This window comes from Pelodiscus sinensis, chromosome 6 (genome assembly GCF_052426305.1).
Source record: "Pelodiscus sinensis isolate ZL-2025 chromosome 6, ASM5242630v1, whole genome shotgun sequence".
Lineage (NCBI taxonomy): Eukaryota > Metazoa > Chordata > Testudines > Trionychidae > Pelodiscus > Pelodiscus sinensis.
In genome coordinates, this window is record NC_143057.1 from 60,373,599 (window position 1) to 60,392,661 (window position 19,063).

Here is a 19,063-nt window from a genome sequence, read left to right on the forward strand (position 1 = left end):
ATCTTCTCCTATGTGTTTGCTGGTATACTGAGTTGAAAGAAAGGAGTAATGGTACAGTACTATAATAAATGCAAAATAAATAAACCAGAAAGCTTGGAGAATCCAGTGTAGCCTCCCTTAATTAATGTAGTACAATCTTCCTTAATGGACTGGGTGGGACAACATTTAATAATGTTTCTAGACTGCAACAGCCTTGAACTAAAGAAGCAGAGCTGTTCCAAAGTCTAAAATTCTAGTTAAAACATCATTCCATCTCTCCTGTACTACACAATAGACTTCAGTTTTTCACTGAGATTGGATAATCCTATTGTGTTGCCATGTTGCAATCAGTAGGTCCCTCATCATGGTAGGATTTAGCATACATGCTGATGTACTTTCCAAGGTTGTAACATTTACTCCGATGAAAAACAGGCTGTCTTTTATTTACTATTGTTGTAAATAGTATAAAACTAGTAGCTAAAAGCTCATGTTGGCAGTTGGGCCAGGTAAATCACCATCTGTGCATTCTACCAGCGAAACTGTTAATGCAGATTAACTGTAATGATTGGTTGAGTTGCTTTTATCAGAATGGTCTAGCTGTACACTGCTAAGCATAATTAGTAAATGACTGAACTTAGAACTGGTACTTCAGCCTTATCCTCCTGGCCTTGACTGTTGCCTTAGTCGTAGTTTACCATGCTCCTCTTCTTGAAATCTGGTCTTCCCTGGGCTTTCTATGATTCTCCTCTCCTGTTTCTTCTATTAGACTCCTTGCTTCTACAGCATGACTTTTGAAGTGTTTTCTTCATCACTCCATCCCCACCCAGCACTTTTCACGGGGCTCTGACTTTGATTCCATTTACTCTTATCTTGCAGTTTATCTCTGGGTAATTTCATCTGCAAACACCAGTTCAGCTATTGCCTGTATACTGATGACTCACAGATCTCTCTACTTCAGACCTGTCTCCTTCCATCCAAACTGCAGTCTTGGTTGGTCTGTCTGTCTGATACTGCCTTGTGGATGTCTGTCAGCTCAAAATCAATATGTCTAAAACAGAACTCTTAATAGGGATGTTAAAATTAGATTAATCAACTAACTGACTAGCTCCATAGGGCGTTTCAGTCTTTGAAATGTAAGCCAGCCTCTCCCACCACCTCCACCTTCTACTCCCCCACCCCCTACCCCTTGCTGCCTCTTTCTGATAGAGGCAGCAAGGTGAAGGGAAGTGACTAGTGTGTCGACTGTCTGATAAGCTTTTACTTATTGGATAATTGACTAGTCGATTACTCGCTAACATCCCGAACTCTGAATCTCCTTGCCCCCATTACCTCCTTTCTTGATATCTGTTGACAACAGCACCAGCCTGCTTGTGACTTAAACCCATAATCTGGATGTCATCTTCAAAGTGGACCTCCTTCTAGGTCCTCGCATCTGGGCTATGTCTGAATCATGCAGATTCTTTATGCACAGCATCTCTAAAATATAGCTTTTCCTTTCCATCCATACAGCTCAAGCTCTCCTCATCTCCAGTACTGCAACGTCCTTCTTGCTGGCCTTAACTATGTAATCTTAACTTCACTTGTCTATTCTGAACACAGCTGCAAATGATTTCCTATCATGTCACTCCTCTACATCCCTCCACTGCCCTGCTACCTCTGTTACCTCAGACACATTCTTTTTTGGACTCATGCCTCTGATCAGTCCATGATACTGGCCTCCATTACTCACTTGCTAAATTTTCTTTGTGCTTTCTTCCAGGCTGCCCCTCATACTTAAGGAGCTCCTAGGAAACATCTGCAAAAGTAGTGTGTTCTCTTTCTTAAATCTCTCCTTTTCCCGCTATAGAAAGTTTAGCAGTGCTTAGGCCACTGGTGTGCTGAGACCACTGTCTGTCATGCTAATCAATACTGTTTGTTTCTTTATACTTCCCCTGTCTGTCTGTCTATACACATCAGTTGTTGTTTGTCTTAAGCTTAGTTTGTGAGCTCTTTGGGGCAAGGGACAGTCTTTTTGTTCTGTGTTTGTACAGTGCCTAGCACAATGGGATCGTATGTGATAACTAAGGCTCATTGGATTTATGGTAATACAATTAATAAGTGAACTGAAAGAACAGATTCTGATAGCTCTATGCTTACTAGCGACTCTTTTCGGTCGGGGGGGTCCACAGCAAGTTGCTTGCCAGCAATATCTACTTCCTGGCTATTTATATTTAATTATGGGCCAGTGTCAGAAAACAACTGGTAGGTGACATGGAGCTAGGTACAACTGCTTACATGTTAGGAACCTAGACTTTCAAAGTGAGCTTTTCTAACCCTAACAGTTTGCAAATTATTGGACCTGAAGAGCACATCTTCCTGATTACCCTTTTGCTTCTCCCATATTTGAATGATTTTTAGCAGCCAACCAGTGGAGCTCGAAACCAATGCTTTATATCAGACAGAAAAATAAAATGAGTCTCAGCTATTATTGTAAGACTGCTGTGTGGAGTATTGTGTAGGCTGCTAGGATGATACATTTTCCACCTTATAAGCAAATTTTGCTGTATGTTTATTAAACAATACAATGGCCACAGTTACATTAGCCCAAGGTGGATCTGCTACATGTAAAATCCCCCCCCCCCCCCAAAAAAAAAATCTGCAGTGTTGCTATTAAATTCTGGGAATGCTATACATAAACTAAAATAAAAATATTTTGTTTTCAAAAGTAAATTTCTTGACTATATGTGATGTTAGGAGAAAGTCCTACAAGAAAATAAAACTATCTAATTATAAAACAATGATATATTTAGCTTGCGTGATGTGCTTTTCTTGCAAATGTTTAGCTCTATTATTTTTTTACAATGGTACTTTGTTTTGATAGTCCACTAATTACAAGGCAAAATAGATGGCATCATTAGTGAACTGCTGTCATACAAAGATGTGGTTTTGTTTCACCATATCTTATGTTACCATTTGCAAGTACATGAGTCCTATTTATATATTTGAATGCAAGTCATAGTTCATGAATTTATTTCTTTAGTGATGTAAATTATGACATGCAACTGAGGTACAAGTAATTTGTTTAAATAGCAGTGAGACTGTTTAGCTATTATAGAAATTTGTAACTGAATGCCTAAATTCTAATTCTAAAATTTACTGTTGTCAGAACTGAAACAAACTTTAAATCCAAAAAATTGCTACTGCTACTTGAATTGTAGAATTAAGCACATCAATAAAAGCAGAAGTTTGTTTGAATATAAGTTTCAGACTAGAGCTATGCTTTAATATTGAAACTGTCTAAACGTAACATCTTTCTAGATCATAGCTGTCTATGTGTATTGTATGTACTACCTTTACTGTTTGTCACAAGTGGTTTTTTTTACCCCTTTTTGGAACCTATTTCTGCAGTGATGTCTCCTTTTCCCCTCTTCAGTAGAACTATCAAGGTACAGAGTGCAGAATTTGTATTGTTGACATGTGTAACTTAAAGTCCATTCTGACTTTCGTATTCAGGAGTGAATTTGTGATACTGATTTGGGAGGCATTTTAGTGAACTCATGAGGAATGATTTTGAATCACTGGTGCAATAAATGTAAAAAATATATATATCATTTGGAATTAATCATCCTTAAAAGTAGAGGAACAAACTTAGCTATTTTGATTATGATTGTATCACTAAAGATGATTGTGAAGGAAATGTACAGGGGGTTAGAGTTAAGATTGTATTTAATTGATTTACATGTTTCCTAATTTGGATAGGAATTAATTATTCAACTTTCATACTGTAGCAGTGAAGAATTATTTTTGTTATCCTTTCAAAAATAAAAAAGAATTAAAGAAACAAAAATATTCCCTTTTCTTTAATAGGATCAAGTGCACAAAAAGTATTTGGTGCCTGTGAATAATGGGCACCAGTCAGCCAGCTGTCAAGTATTGTCTATTAAAATTTCAGGCTAATTGTGCAGCTGAACATAGTGCACTATTTGGGTTGCACACTTAATGACTTTTCCTGAGAGCTAATTACTTCACAGTACATTAAGCACACCTCCTCCTTTTTATAATTATTCTATTTGTAGAGTTAACTAGCTTCGCCAGCCTAGTTTTTCTTTTCTCCAGTGCTAATCAGCTTGCCATTGCTCAGCAGTTAATGGGCCTATGAAGCTTGGCAGCACATACAGCCTGGACTGCATGCTCAAAATGCACAACTTAAGGGAACTTAGTGTTGCATATGCTCAGTCTTCAAATGTTCATAGCATTTGTTTAGAATCAACTTCTCTAAGGTTAGCCAAGGCCATACTCCTGCTTAAAATGTATTAGATGCAGTGTTCCCTCTAATTTATGTCCATGTGCAGAATGACTCTTGTCATGTGCACCTATATGGCGGTGATATATCACTAGTTATTCTACATGGCCAGTGGGGCAGGGATGGTGCTGAGAAGTTGGGGTGTAGGAGTGGACTCAGACTAGGGCAAAATGGGAGTGAGGGCACAATGGGGAGGAGAGGTTTGGGGTGCAGGCTGCTCTGGGAAGAGAGGACTACCCCCAGCCCTCTCACCACAGCAACTTGGGGCCAGCAACTAGGTGACTTGTCCCCTAACCGGGGCAGGTCTAGGCTAAGGTGAATGAAGAGTGCCTGTTCCCTGGTAGCAGAAACTCTGGGTTAGGTACCATGCCTAGGGTGGCGGGAAGCTTCCTGCCAGCTGTGGCATGGAGGGGAGTTGGAGAGAGAGCTGCGGCAGTTCTGGGTTGGGGTTGGCGTGCTAATGAGGTTGATCTAACCTCTCTCTATTATTTACTGTTTCTACATCAGTTATATCTCCTCTTACTGATTTCCTCCAAATAGTGCCAGATTCAGCAGTTTCTCAACATACGGTTGGTTCGTCACAGTACAGCAGCTTTTTCTGCTTCTGCCTCCAGTTCAATCCCTGCTGCTTCCCCATGTCCCTCACACAACTCAAGTCTCTCATTCCCTATCCATATGTTGCTTCTCCCCATGTCGCCTTTGTTACATGCAGAATGTAAATGGAGATGCCTGGACTGTGCCTTGATGGAGGGGAGGGAGGGGAGCAAAAGAAGGGGAACTGATGAGTGGGAATGTAGGTAAGGTGTTAAATGACTCGTATGTCAGCTGACTCAGGCTCCAGTTAAGGAGCTGTTTCATTGAGGTATAAATGTGCAGTTTCAGGTTCACACCTCGGGCATTGGCACTCTTAGGCTACGTCTAGATTACACCCCTCTGTTGGCAGAGGGATGTAAATTAGACGTTTTGAAAGTGCAAATGAAGCGAGGATTTAAATATCCCGTGCTTCATTTGCATAATCACATCATGGTGCTCTTTCGAACAAGCGCCGTTTCAAAAGTAAAACCGTAGTCTAGACGCGGTTCTTTTGAAAACAGGGCACTTTTTCAAAAGAAGTGTGTCTAGACTGTGGTTTTACTTTTGAAATGGCGCTTGCTCGAAAGAGCACCATGATGCGATTATGCAAATTAAGCGTGGGATATTTAAATCCTTGCTTCATTTGCACTTTTGAAGTGTCTAATTTACATTCTTCTGTTGACAGAGGGGTATAGTCTAGACGTAGCCTTAGAGTCCCACTGCTTGAGCCTGAGCCCAAATGTCTACACCGCGGTTAAACAGCCCCTTAGCCTGAGTGTTATGAGCCCAAGTCAGCTGATACAGGACAACTACAGATGTGTAATTTCAGTGTCGATGAACCCTTAGCTCAGGGGTGGGGAACCTTTCATGGGTTGGGGACTGCACACAAGTAAGAAGCAAAAACAAACCCCAAACATTCACTGAGATGGCCCCTGACTGAGAAGAAGACACTCCCCACATTCCCCTCACACACCAGCGGCTTGATGAGAGGTCAGGTGAATAGATTTTGTGCACTCCAGTCCCACGGGAAGATGGTGCGGGGGGCTGGAGTACCAGCGTGGGTTCTCCAATGCTGGGGAGGAAGTTATGAGCTTCGGGGGCCACATCTGGCCCCTGGACCTGAGGTTTCCCACCCCTGCCTTAGCTGATTGTTTCCTGGGTCTCTGGTAATGAGTTACACTCTAATACCCTTAACTTAGTTAAATACATGTTTTTTTGTGGGGAGATTATACTGAAGTCTGCTACTAAAATAAAACAAATCTGTGTTTAAAAACCCCACTAACCAAAGTGCTTTCTAGTATATTCTGCGGTCATTCTTTAACTTGCTTCAGTATTGTGGCACAGTGGGCAAGTAGCACCCAGTGCTCTGATGACCATTGATAAAGGTTCACATGAACTGGAATTCCTAGGAAATGGAATGAGTCCAGTATGGAATATTAGTCCTTGAAGCTTCCTTGCTTTAGGAGGCTTAAATTGGAATGAAGAAACTATTTTTTAAAGGGGAAGTTTTATAGTCACTTAGGGAGGTTGTTACCCAGTACTCAGGATCAGACCCCTGCTCGCAGCCCGCCATGTGAGCTGTGGGCGGGGAGTGGCAGCCTCTCATGGGCTGAAAGCTGGCAGCTGTGGAACTGGAGCAGCCCCTGCTTGCAGCAGGGGGGCTGCTTCAGCCCAGCTACAGAGGCCCCCTGCCTGTCTCCATTTTAGTTTAACCAGTTAACTGGTTAATTAAATGGGATTTTACGTCCCTAGAGTCCCTATGATTTGTCCAGCAGAATGATCTTGCTTTCCCATTCTTTTCTTTTTCTCTAAATAGAGACTGTTGTTGCTGTTTGGTACATAAGACATTTGTCTTTGCTGCAGATTGTACTACAGTGTTGTACTACAGTCTGCTTACATTTACTAGTGGCATGACTGTTGTTTTCTTGTACACTAAATGACTCTTGACTTGAGAGCAAATATAGACAAATAGCATAGTTTTTTACCTTGTCTGGAGTTTTGCTGATGCTTTGTCCCCATAAGGGGAACACAGTGCCTGCAGAATGTTTTTTATGCATCCACTGAATTGGTTTTTCCTTAGCACTGAAATGCTGCATAATTCAAGAACCTCAAATTTAGCATTTTGAAATATAACAGTTGATTGAAACAGAAAGTTTGGTCTTTTCTCAAACAAAAAAAACTTACATGTGTTCAGACTGTGTCACTTTGCTGATAGGTCAACATGGTGCTGATAAACTTTTGACCCACAGGCTACGTCTACACTGGCCACAATTTCCGGAAAAGCCATGCAAATCAGGTAAGTCAGGATAGGGAAATCTGCGGGGGATTTAAATATCCCCCGTGGATTTAAATAAACATGTCCGCCGCTTTTTTTCCGGCTTGGGGAAAAGCCGGAAAAAAAGCGTCTAGACTGGCGTGATCCTCCGGAATAAAGCCCTTTTCCGGAGGATCTCTTATTCCTACTTTAAAGCGCCAGTCTAGACGCTTTTTTTCCGGCTTTTCCCCAAGCCGGAAAAAAAGCGGCGGACATGTTTATTTAAATCCGTGGGGGATATTTAAATCCCCCGCGGATTTCCCTATCCTGACTTACCTGATTTGCATGGCTTTTCCGGAAATTGTGGCTAGTGTAGACGTAGCCACAGTGTATGCCTTTTGAAAAGTTTTTGGCCAGTTAAAACTAATTAAAGTTAAAATGTTATAATTGGTGTAGTTTGTGATACAAGCCTTGCTAATAAAATGAGGTTATAAACATAGTGTTCAAAATACATATTAGTCTGAACAATTTATTTCTAAAATGGATTTTTTTTTTCAGTCCTATGATAATGGTCTGGCACAGGGAGCTGGTCTTGAATCTCATGGTAAGTGCCTTTAAAATATTTCTCCATTCTTAAAAATGCAGTAATTAAATGACTCTTTATCTTCTGTAAACAATTCTGGGATTCAGTATGCAGGCCTTTTCCTCCATTGTTGGTATTTTAGGTTTTCAAAGAAGAGGGGAAAAGGGGAACACATCAAAAGATTCTCCCAGAATATGTGGGCTTCTTTCTTTGCTATGAGTGGCTCCATCCCAAGATGAGACCAGTTAGGGGTCCCAAAAATATTCTTACTCGAGTATTTTTACCTCAGAAATTTTCTGATTACTTCACCCTCTGATACCTGTTTTCATCCCTCACTGTGGGACCATTGTTGCAGTACTCCTTCCTCATGATACACCCTAGTTCTGCCTGTTGGGGATGTATCCTATAATGATTTCCTATGTTGAACCACAGAGTCTACTTGGAACTGAATTTTTAAAAGATAGTAAATTTTTATTAAAAAAAATTACTGCTGAAGTCAGGAGTTCTTGACTTGGTGTTTTCTTGAGCATGAACATTCCATTTATTCATTGGCAGCAACAAACAGTGGTGAGAAATGTAGGCACTCCCTAGAGAAGTTGGATCATCTCTGATTTTCAGACTTTGTGTTCATATGACGGCCGCTAAAAGCTAGTCAGTTGTATTCTTACCACTGGTTTTTATGTGATTACGTCCATGTTTTTCCATGGTATATTGAAGTTGAAAGCAAACCATATTTAAATATGTTCATTTTAGTAACTTATCCATAGTGCTTTACCATTTTGTTACTTTTGTGTGTCTCTCACATTTGAATGATTACGAGAGAAGTCCATTGGCCTAGTTTTCATTGCACAAACTTCAAAGCCTCTTTACATTTCCACTTGTGTAAAGGGGCCTGAGTCCCATTCAGAGTATCTACAGCTTATTCAGATTCTTCCTTAGGACTTTTTTTGACCTTCTCAAAGGCTGTTTCATGGAGTCTATGTATAATTAAAAGGAATAGATGAAATTCTGAAAAGTAATTCTTCGTTGTTTAGCTGTGTTTCAGAAAATCTTGCCAGTTGAGTTAACCTGGAAGTCATAAAGAAACTATCTGGGGTTTTCTTCTCAGTTTCAAACTTCTCTTCAGCTTCAGTTTAAAATATAAGAGTCATTACTGGAATGCCCTTTGTTATAACACAGGGGTTCCTAAACTTTCATAGCATGGACCACATCTTGACATACATTTTCTTATGGTCACCTCTCCTCCTATTATCATAGAATGTCACAGTAACTGCTTATGCAGAAAAGTGATTTAGGCATGTATTTGGTGTGGGTGTGTTACTCTCACTGCATTTCATCAAATGAAAGCCAAGTGGAGAGAGCAACCAGTCTCTACTTGACCCGTGCAGTTTAAGATTAGCAGTCTGGGAGCTGGGAAGAGTGTGGAACTGCCAGCAGCATATAACTTTAGTTGGCTTAGCGATTTAGCTAGTTATCTACAGAATCTATTACATGCCCATAGATAGTTTAATCGCCTGATTGGGAGAAGTCTAGTTTTTCCAACTGAGTGTCTTCATTAAAGGAAACATAGTACTAATATCTGCTTAATATAAACTCTTCTTAGCACTTGTCTTGTATGCTTTGTTTTTCATCCACCATAATTGTGGCGTCACTGAATCAATTGTGAGACATTTTAATGAGGACACTTACATAATTATGTAACTACAGCAACTAATCTGGCTGATGCAGCAGTATTGATTGGCTTCAGAGGGAGCGTGCCTAGCCTGGCTCAGGATGGGCTGTTGGGTTATAGAAGAAACGTAGGAATCTGGGCTGTGCCCACAAAAGCTCATGATACCATCTACATGTTTTGTTAGTCTATAAAGTGTGACTAGACCATTTGCTTACTGTTTTTTTTGGGGGGGGGGGGGTGAAGAAGGCGCGACTTGGCGTGAGGTATTTCAACAGTCAGCGGTTTATATGCCTGGAACCAGTAAATCTCCCAGGTGGAGCTGCAGCAGGAAGCAAGCAACAATTATAGTAAATGTTCAGTAGAAATTAAAAGTTGGAAGGGAATATGGGTTTCTTTCTCCCCTTCAAAGAGGCAGAGGAAGAAGAACTTACACCTTACGACTCCAAACGTAAATTTAATCATGAATGGGAAAATTTGATGTATTTTGATTGCAGTCTTTATTTCGTGTATTGGAATGATGTGACTCCTTGTTGAATTTGACACTGTTGCTTCTCATTAGCTTGCTTGTGTATGGAAGCCAGTCTGCAGCAGTAAGTAGTGGGGGTACAACTGTCATTGAGCAAATGAGCAAGAACATTTCCATGAATGGAACACTGAACGGTTTCTATTTGCAATCGTACATATAATACTTTGAGCTCTGTGTTGGATTAAGGATCACTTTGTCTGAATTTTACAGTTCATACCTTTCTATACTTCTTTATACAACTGTTAGATTTTTATTATTTTGTAGCTTTTCTGATCTTAATCAGAAGTTGAACATCCATGGAAAAAGTTGCAGAAACAGAATTATTTCTTACAGGTGGTTCCACATTCTGTGGTATTGCTTCACTGTGCTTGATGGGTAAATTGGAGGAAGTCTTTTCAGAAAAAGAACTGAACAGAATCAAAAGATGGTGCATAATGAGGCAACAGAATGGCTATCATGGACGACCCAACAAACCTGTAGACACCTGCTACTCATTTTGGGTAGGAGCAACACTTAAGGTAAAACAGAAGCAGAAGTGAGACATTGCTACAATATATGTATTTAATTGTTTGACTCAGTTAACCAAACTTCATCTCCTCGGGTTAACTATATAGTCCGTGCAAACAGGCTTGACCTTTGAATTACTAAACAGTGTTGATCAATGTACATCTATGTATTGGACTACATATGTCTGATGCTTTCTTGCAAGAATCCAGGATACTAAAACCTTGCACAACAATGTCCCAGTGCACCACTTAAATCGGTTAAAATGGTAAAGCTTCTTTTTATATATAGACATTGCATAATGCTGTAACTTTCTTCCAGCTCTTGAAAATATTCCAATATACAAATTTTGAGAGAAACAGAAATTACATCTTATCTACTCAAGATCGTCTTGTTGGTGGATTTGCCAAGTGGCCAGATAGCCACCCAGGTAAATTTAACTTCTCAATCAGTGTCCCCTATAATTTTTTTTCTACCTTTAAGCAGAATGAATTTTCTTATGTTCACCAATGTGGAAATCACCTTCATATTGATGCACATAACAAAATGTCATGTGGTGGGAGTGATGCCAAAGGGTTCTGAGTGTGCGAGAGGACTCAGGGCTGAGGCAGAGTGGGTTGGAATACAAGGGCTCGGGCTCTGGAGTGCAGGCTCTGGGGTGGGTGGGGATGAGGAGTTTGGGTTGCAGGTGAGGGGCTCCAGGTTTGGGAAGGGGCTCAGGGCTGGGGGTTGGTGTGCAGGACAGAGTACAAGCTCTAGACTAGAGGTGTGGGCTTTTGGGTGGGGCTGGGGATGAGGGCTTTGGGTTGAAGGAGCTTGTTCAGGGCTAGAAGGGGAGCTCAAGGTGGGGCAGGAGGTTGGTGCTTGAGCTAACTTCAGCAGGGCAGAGGGATGCTTTCCCCCAGTGCTGGGGCTATCTCTGATTATTTCCCCTCCACCAGCCATGGCACCTCTGTGCTGGAGTAGGCAGCTAAGAGCTCTTCCTTGCTGGCCCCAGCAGCTTCAGGGCTTAATGGCCCCTGTGTGGGGCTTAAAAATCTGAGTGGTTGTGCAATTTAGGAGGAATTTAGCTCAGAATCCTGATGTGTGTTGTGTTGCCATATGCATTCCAGTGATCCAAGAGGTGGATTATCTTCATCGCACAAAGTGAATATTTTTAATTGTTTACCCTTCAGAAATATGTACAAACAGTAAGCTATAACACATACCTACAAAGCTTTATTTTTGTAATGTAAAGAGTGTATATCTCCATCCTCCCCTTTTCCTTCTTTAAAATGTTACAAATGAACAGTCCCTTATTGAAAGAGAAAACAAGCAACTTGTTTATATTATTAAATATCTGAATAGTATTTCCATATATTCAAAATTATTTTAACTTATAGCATAGATTGTGTAATGCGTATCTTCATCAAGGGCCCATATACAATTATTCTAGAGCCTGTTTTTTGTAATAAACAAAAACAGTATCACTAGAGAAGTGTTATTGAAAAGCTAATACAAAATTTTTTTTACTGTTTATAACTGATGGATAATTTTGATTTATTTTTAAACATTTTTATTATTCATTTCAGTTTTCATAGTTGTAAAAAAATTGACAATATTTATTCAATGAGAGGTTGAGATCCCAAAATTTAAAGCTTTATAATCATTAAAACACAATTGTCAACATCATATGTCAAAATATAAAAAAAAAATCAATAACCTTAAACTTCATTCAGTGTTGAGAAAAGGGTTGCGTTAACTGGCTCATCAAGGACATTTGTATCTCAAACACATTTAGAATCTAAGAAAATTCTTTAATGGTGTAGGAGAAAAAACTTCATCTAATATGTAAATTGAAAAAAACTAGCAGGGATCCTGTCCCATTCATTGTAAGCCTATATGCGATTTTTGCACATCAGTCACTTTGCACTGATCACTGTATACAAATTGACTACGTTCTCCACACTGCTTCCTTAGAAAGGGAGATATAATTAACGTAATTACAACTCACTGGAAGCTAACATGTACACAGAACTACTGAAAATACAGGCTGGCAGTGCAAAGTGTTTTGGAATACATTTGTATCCACATATATTTTTCCTAAGAAAGAAATGTTTTTCATGAAAAGCTGACCTTTTTTTCGCTCACCTATGTGCATGTACCTAGAAGACAAGATCCTAAAACAATCCATTTGGAGGGTCACTAGTTGAGCTATCACAACGCATGTGCAAACAGGATATACTGTTCCTTATGAATGTGAATGAGAGTTAGATAAAACTCAACTTACACAACATTTTTCTTTCTTTGCCTAACTGAATTCCAGAGATGAAAATATTTTTTCACTGATTTGTGTATGGTAAAATTGACACTACTAATAGCAATGAAAAATAACCCTTTCCATACTTCATTCTGTCTTGGATACTTGGGTAGTAGCCAGAGCCCAGGCATGCATAGTTGTTAGAGCTCATGTGTGTCTAGGAAGGAGGTAGCTCAGTTCCAGATATTAAAACTTGGCATTTCAGCAGTCGGTAATCTGATCTTGGAACAATTTGAAAATATGCTGGAATTCAATGGAGATGTATCAGAACATGAAAACAAACCTTGCATTGATGATAACTCTTGTAGCAGCATTTAGGATAAAGCATAGAGAGGATAAACAGTCTGAAAACTCTAAAACAAGATAAAATATAGTCACAATAAAAGCAGTGTTGGTTCAGTATCTGCATGTGAAAGAATTTTCAGTCTGCCTCTATTTCACTTAGTAGAGCTTATTTATGGCTGTACCTATTTTAAAATGTGAAAGAGTGGCTCTGCTCTTACAATCATGGCATTGTGAGATTCTGTATTTATCCAGACCAAATGAGCTCACTTTGCACCTAACTGCTAGTCCTGTGAAAACACAACAGAGATCAAGTTGAGTTCTTTCCATCACCTACATGATTCCAAATAAGAGTCTGCAGTTCTAACTGTGGCCCTCCAGTTGCACCTGAGCCAGTCCCATTGTTTTCCATGTTCTGTGGGCTTGCACAGATAATATACTGAGACATAGGCTTTGTCTATATGCAATCTTTATATCGATTTAAATATTGGATGGAGGTTGGATTTTTTTTTCTACCAAAATACTTAAAATTGGTATAGTCCCTAATGTGGACACAATTGTTATGTTGGTACAAAAGTGCTTTATGCTTTTGTATAAGACACAGCCTTAGTAAAGTATTAGTCTGGTAACTGGGTCTGCAGTGCTTTTAGAAATAAAAGACAGAAGAAATAAATTACAACACATATGGAGCAGCTGTATTGTGTAAAATGCAATTTTTACATACATTCCTCAGAGTAAATCTATACTTTGGGCAATGAGTTTTAGCCTTTACTGTTCATGTTTGGAAAGGCAAATGGTGCTTGCTGGATTTTTAGCAATCTTTTCTTCATCTTAGAGCCCTGCTTAATCCTGTAGCTATTGGAATACTACTTCCTGTGGGAAGAAGGGATTTTTGCATTTTTCCCGGGTTTCACAGCAGCTGTAGCACATCAGTATTTTCACTGTTACCTCTTCTCCTTCCTTTCTAAATGGCATCATTCTTGTGATGTGCCCAAGTTCTTCTGACTGAAGAAGCAAAAGATTTAACATTTTTTCCATTCCAAGCCTCCATATATAGTTTTACTAGCCAACTGGCCGGTTTAATTGTTTACATTACCTATACCTTCGTATAAGAGGAGCTCACAAGTGCTCCTGTTGCATTAAAAGCTGGTTTAAACAAACTCTAATCCATGTTTTCATGAAGAGCTAGGACACTTTGTGCTGAATGAGGACAAGTTCAAAGTTTGTGAGGAATAGCTGTATTTGCTGTGCATCTTGTAGCTCAATCATTGCCATTGTAATGGAACTAAAAATCCACTTTTCTTTGAGATGCTTCTGTGGTTTTAATTAGTACATTAGTCAAAGGCAGTCTGTTGAAAAGCTCAAATGTGTAAAGGTTTCTTAAACATATCTTACCTTTAATACACATTTTTATTGCTAAGACTCAAGATTGGTTCAGCTGAAAATGAACCTACCATCTTTGGTTTTGTATTGGGCATGCACATACTCACTTATGTACTTCCTGCAAAGCATGTCTGCTGTGTTCTAGTAACCATCACTTTTTTATATAACGTGCTTGTGTTGAATTTGAATATTCTTGGCCACGGAACTGGACAGGCAAGTTGAATATGGAACTGCAGGAATTATGAACTTTTTGTCTTGATCGCTCTAGCAGGATTTGCATCTAGGGATAAAAGTCACTAGTATGCAAACTCTCTACTAATGTTGGCAGCTCTTGAAATATGCAAGTCTTGAAAGCATGGAAATTTACTAATAAATTAGTATAATTTCTTTGTATTTTTTTTTACTGCTGTTGAATATTAACTGTGAAAGATTTCACAGAACTGAAATTGCTGTGTACATCTTCTGAGACATTTTCCCATATAGCTGCTGGCATAAGTTCATGTTTCTGCGTTTAAGAAATAGCTACAGTGCCATAGTTGAAAAGATACTATCCTTTATTAAAATGCAGTGCTACTCTGAAGGATGACTGATGATAGAAGTGGCATCATAAAATTCTACATTAACAAGCCAATAGCTTCTATATGAAATTTGCACAGGTCAGGTTTTTTTTAACTTCAGATAGTACCTGTAAAGTGTGAAAGATTATGTTCTGTTCTCTTTTAAAGGTTCTCCCAACTTTTAAAGGTTCTCTATATCTGCAATTCAAAGCATGCTGTCAGTGAAATTATTGGTCCTGCCTTAGGGAGGGGGGCTGGACTTGATGACCTCCTGAGGTTTCTTCCAGCTCTGTGATTCTATGAATTCTATTACCAGGGCTCGACAAATACACTCGCCCGCTCGCCTGTGACAAGTAGACTTTACCAGCTGGTGAGTGCAGGGGCGGACTGGCCCGGTGGGCTGTTGTGGCGGGCTGGCTGAAGCCCGCACTACGGGCCGTGCGGCCCCTGTCTGATCCACCGGCTGGTGGAGGAGCAGAGCGCCGCTGGGAAGGGGGAAGTGTGGCGATTCTCAGCACTGGGCTGCCTGTGTGCAGCTCCGGCGCAAGGAGGCGGGATGCGAGCCAGAGGGTGGGACGCCGGCAGATGCCAGGACGCTGGCATGACGTGGCGTCCTGACGTCATGGCTGGTGACCGCCGGATTCAAAAAGGGTCCCTGCAAAGTGGAAGGCAGAAGGCAGAAGCCAGGTAGGGGAGGGGAAGGGAAGGGAAGGGACTTGTGCTGTGCTGAGGGGAGGGGAAAAAGATGGGGAAGGAGCTTGTGCTGAGGAGAGGGGAGGAGGTCAGGAGAAGAAGAAGAAAGGGGAAGGCACCAAGGGACAGGGCTGCAGGAGAGACAAATGCCAGGGGGCCAAGTGCAGACAATGAGGAAAAGGGCAGGAGGGGAGGTGTCATTGGGAGGGGGGACAGGGTGATGCGGGGAGAGGAGAGGGTAAGGGCATTGAGGGCTAGAGGGGGAAAAGGGAGATTCTGGGAGAAGGCTTGAAAGAAGGGGTGGGCATGAGGAAGGCAGGGATGGAACAAGGCATGTGTGAGGGCACAGGGGCATGAGGAGAATGGGGGCAGAGGTTGGTGAAGGGGTGGGTATCTGGGGAAAAAGAGGGAAAAGGGGGCAGGGGCAGTGAGGGAAGGGGGAGGCACCAAAAGGGTGCAGGTGCCAGGGGATTCTGGGGGTGAAGCAGAAGGGCAGACACCTGCAGGGGAGGGACCAGCACCAGAGGAGATAGGCAAGGCAGGTGTGTAGAGGAAGGTGTTAGGAGAGGGGTTGAGGAGGGGTAGCTCACATGATCAGAGTGAGGCTACTGGAGGAGTGGGCACGGGGCAGAGAGGGGCTGGTGGAAGGGGGCAGGTCTCAGGAAAGCTGAGGGCAGTGAGAAGGGCAGGAGTCAGGACAGCAGAGGAGAGTGAAGAGTTGGGGGGCAGCAGGCACCAGGGGAGCTGATGGAGCAAGGGGAGGAGACATGGCAGCAGAGGGAAAAGGGAGAGGTTTATAAGATATTTATTAATAACTTGGGTAATATTTATTAATAACTTATTAGTAATTACTGTTCTTATTCTTAGTAGGAATTTATGCTATAAAAAACACTTTTGGGGGGGTGGCGAGTCCCTTTTTTTGTCTGGCGAGTAGGGTTTTCCGTAATTTGTCGAGCCCTGCCTATTGCTTTCATTGTAACAGAGTAGAATTTGAAGAAAGTGAAGACTGTATACGTGGCTCTGCAAACGGAATTTAAAAGACACAGTTCATTCTCCTTGTGCTGTGTTGCTCTTCGTGGCTGCAAGTTTGGACCAGTGTCACTTGCGATCTCTGGGCTGTGAAATAAGAAACTCTGTCTCTTGTGTATGTAAAGTCACTGGAAGCGTAATTGTAACTGAAAACAAACGTTACTTGGTTCATCCAGTTGCTATGTTCCATGGTTGTTGTCTGCCTGTGTGCCTTATTCACAAAATATGTCTCCACAACTCCTAACCTTCGAAAGCCTTGAGATTTTTGTTTTCACTTCAGATAGAAGAAGCCGTGCACAATTCAGTCTGTCACAGTCAGTATGTTTTGGCTGGCATTAAATTCTGCATTGTTGCGCAAGACAGTGCAGACTTTCAGAGCGTCTAGGTTAAATGTGCCATATATAGGTAGTCAAGTGAGCATGTTTCTGTCTGCACGGCAGTGATGCTTTATAATGAGCATTTCTTTCAAGAGATTTGGCTGGAGTATATGCAGATACCTTTTTGAAAAAGGTTAGCTTGGCAGTTCGTGCAATCACAGTGAAACTGTAAAAAGGTTAGGGAACATTGATATGTCTGGGAGGACCAGGTAAAAGACATCTTTATTCCCCAGCTTTAGAGAAACCTCCATGGATGGGTTGGTGGAGGTGTTACGGACATACTTGTACTTTTCAGATTCTGCCTTTTGGTAACTGCTAGTACTAAAATTTATCTTGCTGGTTCAGTGAACAGTTAGCTATCAGCTTTGTATGCCCTCATCTAGAGAAGTTATTGCTACTGTAACAGGAGTAAGTTCTCTGTGCTAAAAATAATCCTCCTCCATTCTAAAGAAATATTTTAGAGTACCAGTGAGGGAGTGCTTTAAATAAGCTTGCAACTCTGTCAGACTCATCCAGCTCTCTCTGGCATAAACTCTCAGATGTCATCAGCCAGCTGGGAGGGCCCTTTACTGGATAAAGTAGTTATGCTTCCTAGAATCTAGTTTGAGGTCAGAAATTCCGGATCATCTTCTCATACTCAGTATGTGATAGGGTTCAGTTAACTTAACATTTTTATATTTGGAGATAGATATAGCAAAATGTAACTAGAAACTTCTCTTTGCCATTTTATCTTTTAGTGGATAGCTTTAAAATAGGTTGGTGTTTTGGACCAGAGAACCAGTTGGCTATTACTGCACAAAACACCAGAAAGTATTTACATTTAAGTAACCCCTTTCCTTATTTTGTTTTCAGATGCTTTGCATGCATATTTTGGGATCTGTGGCCTGTCATTAATGGAGGAATCAGGCATTTGCAAAGTTCATCCTGCCCTGAATGTAAGCACAAGAACCTCTGAGCGCCTTCAGCACCTCCATCAGATCTGGAAAACTAAGGACTCCAAACAGTGTTCAGATGATGTGCACATCTCTACATGACTGATTTAGACTCAAGCTTCATTTGGTAGCATAACTGTAGCCAAGGGTGAAAAGCCATGTATAGCCAATGTGCTCTTTTTAAGTGCTGGGGTCATACAGTCAAATTCATGTTTTTGGCATCACTTTGATAGTGAATGGCCTTTAGCCAGGTATTCTTCTCTTGGGTAAAAGGAAATTTCAGTTATGTAGAAGTTTGCCTCTGCAGACTCTTGAGACGGCTTGTACTCCTAAGAAATCCCTTGAGACAAATGGTTTTCATTTGTATTTTATTTTTTTAAATTTGTGCATACTGTGTCAAAGTTTATAATGGGGAAAGTGTCTTCAAAAATCTGTTTACATATTATCATACAGTATAGCACTGACGTTCAGATTTCTTAATGACCGTAATGCTTCACACACATTTGGATAGAGAATCTCCTATGTGAAGTCTCAATTGAAAGTAGATGTCAGCTTCCATAACCTTTGTAAACAACAAATAAAATTATTTTATTCAATATAGACAGGATTCCTAAAGTTGTGTGGCGTTATTACATTAATTCCATAATCCCCTCATAATGCTCAAATTAGGCAGATGTAATAGTTTGATATGAAGTATTTATCACCTTAATGGGATTTTAATTAGATTTTTAGGGCATACCATATTAATAATGAGAGAAGTTGTCAGCAGAATCCTGAGGTAAAGGTACCATCTGGCAAGGTGCCATCACAGAGGATTTCTGAAATAGCATGTCAGAAATGCTGGTAGCATTATATACCACTCAGTTACATCTTAATTTCTTTCAAACTATTTCTCCCCTTCTATATCAAAGAAAAAAGTTCTGATTCTCTTTTAAATGTCTGACTATGAAGAGCACAAAGTTGTATTTTAAAAGCACTGTTTGATGCTTTTTTTTAAATAGCTTTATTCCAAATAGTTCAATAAATTTTCATCTGTTTCATTTTCATCAGTTTGCCAGTGTAATCTCTAGTTGTATCAGAATTGAGAGGTGCAGTTGAGGTGCCGTTCTGAGTTCAAGCAAATAATTTTCTAGCCATT

General features: G+C 40.5%; 1 protein-coding gene across 2 annotated transcripts in view; it reads left to right on the plus strand.

Annotated features, from left to right (window-relative positions):
* PGGT1B (protein geranylgeranyltransferase type I subunit beta) overlaps window positions 1-18,532 on the plus strand; it is a 64,773-nt gene extending 46,241 nt beyond the window's left edge. Inside the window, exons 6-10 of one of the 2 annotated variants that reach the window (XM_006134477.5) lie at window positions 7,647-7,692; window positions 10,203-10,387; window positions 10,695-10,803; window positions 15,211-15,264; window positions 17,846-17,983. In XM_006134477.5, the coding sequence (XP_006134539.1) occupies window positions 7,647-7,692; window positions 10,203-10,387; window positions 10,695-10,803; window positions 15,211-15,251 (381 nt within the window). In that variant the 3' untranslated portion in view covers window positions 15,252-15,264; window positions 17,846-17,983. Of the gene's footprint in view, window positions 1-7,646; window positions 7,693-10,202; window positions 10,388-10,694; window positions 10,804-15,210; window positions 15,265-17,845 lie in introns of both variants that reach the window. The other variant, XM_006134476.4, reaches the window with a different exon arrangement.
* The last annotated feature ends 531 nt before the right edge of the window (window positions 18,533-19,063 follow it).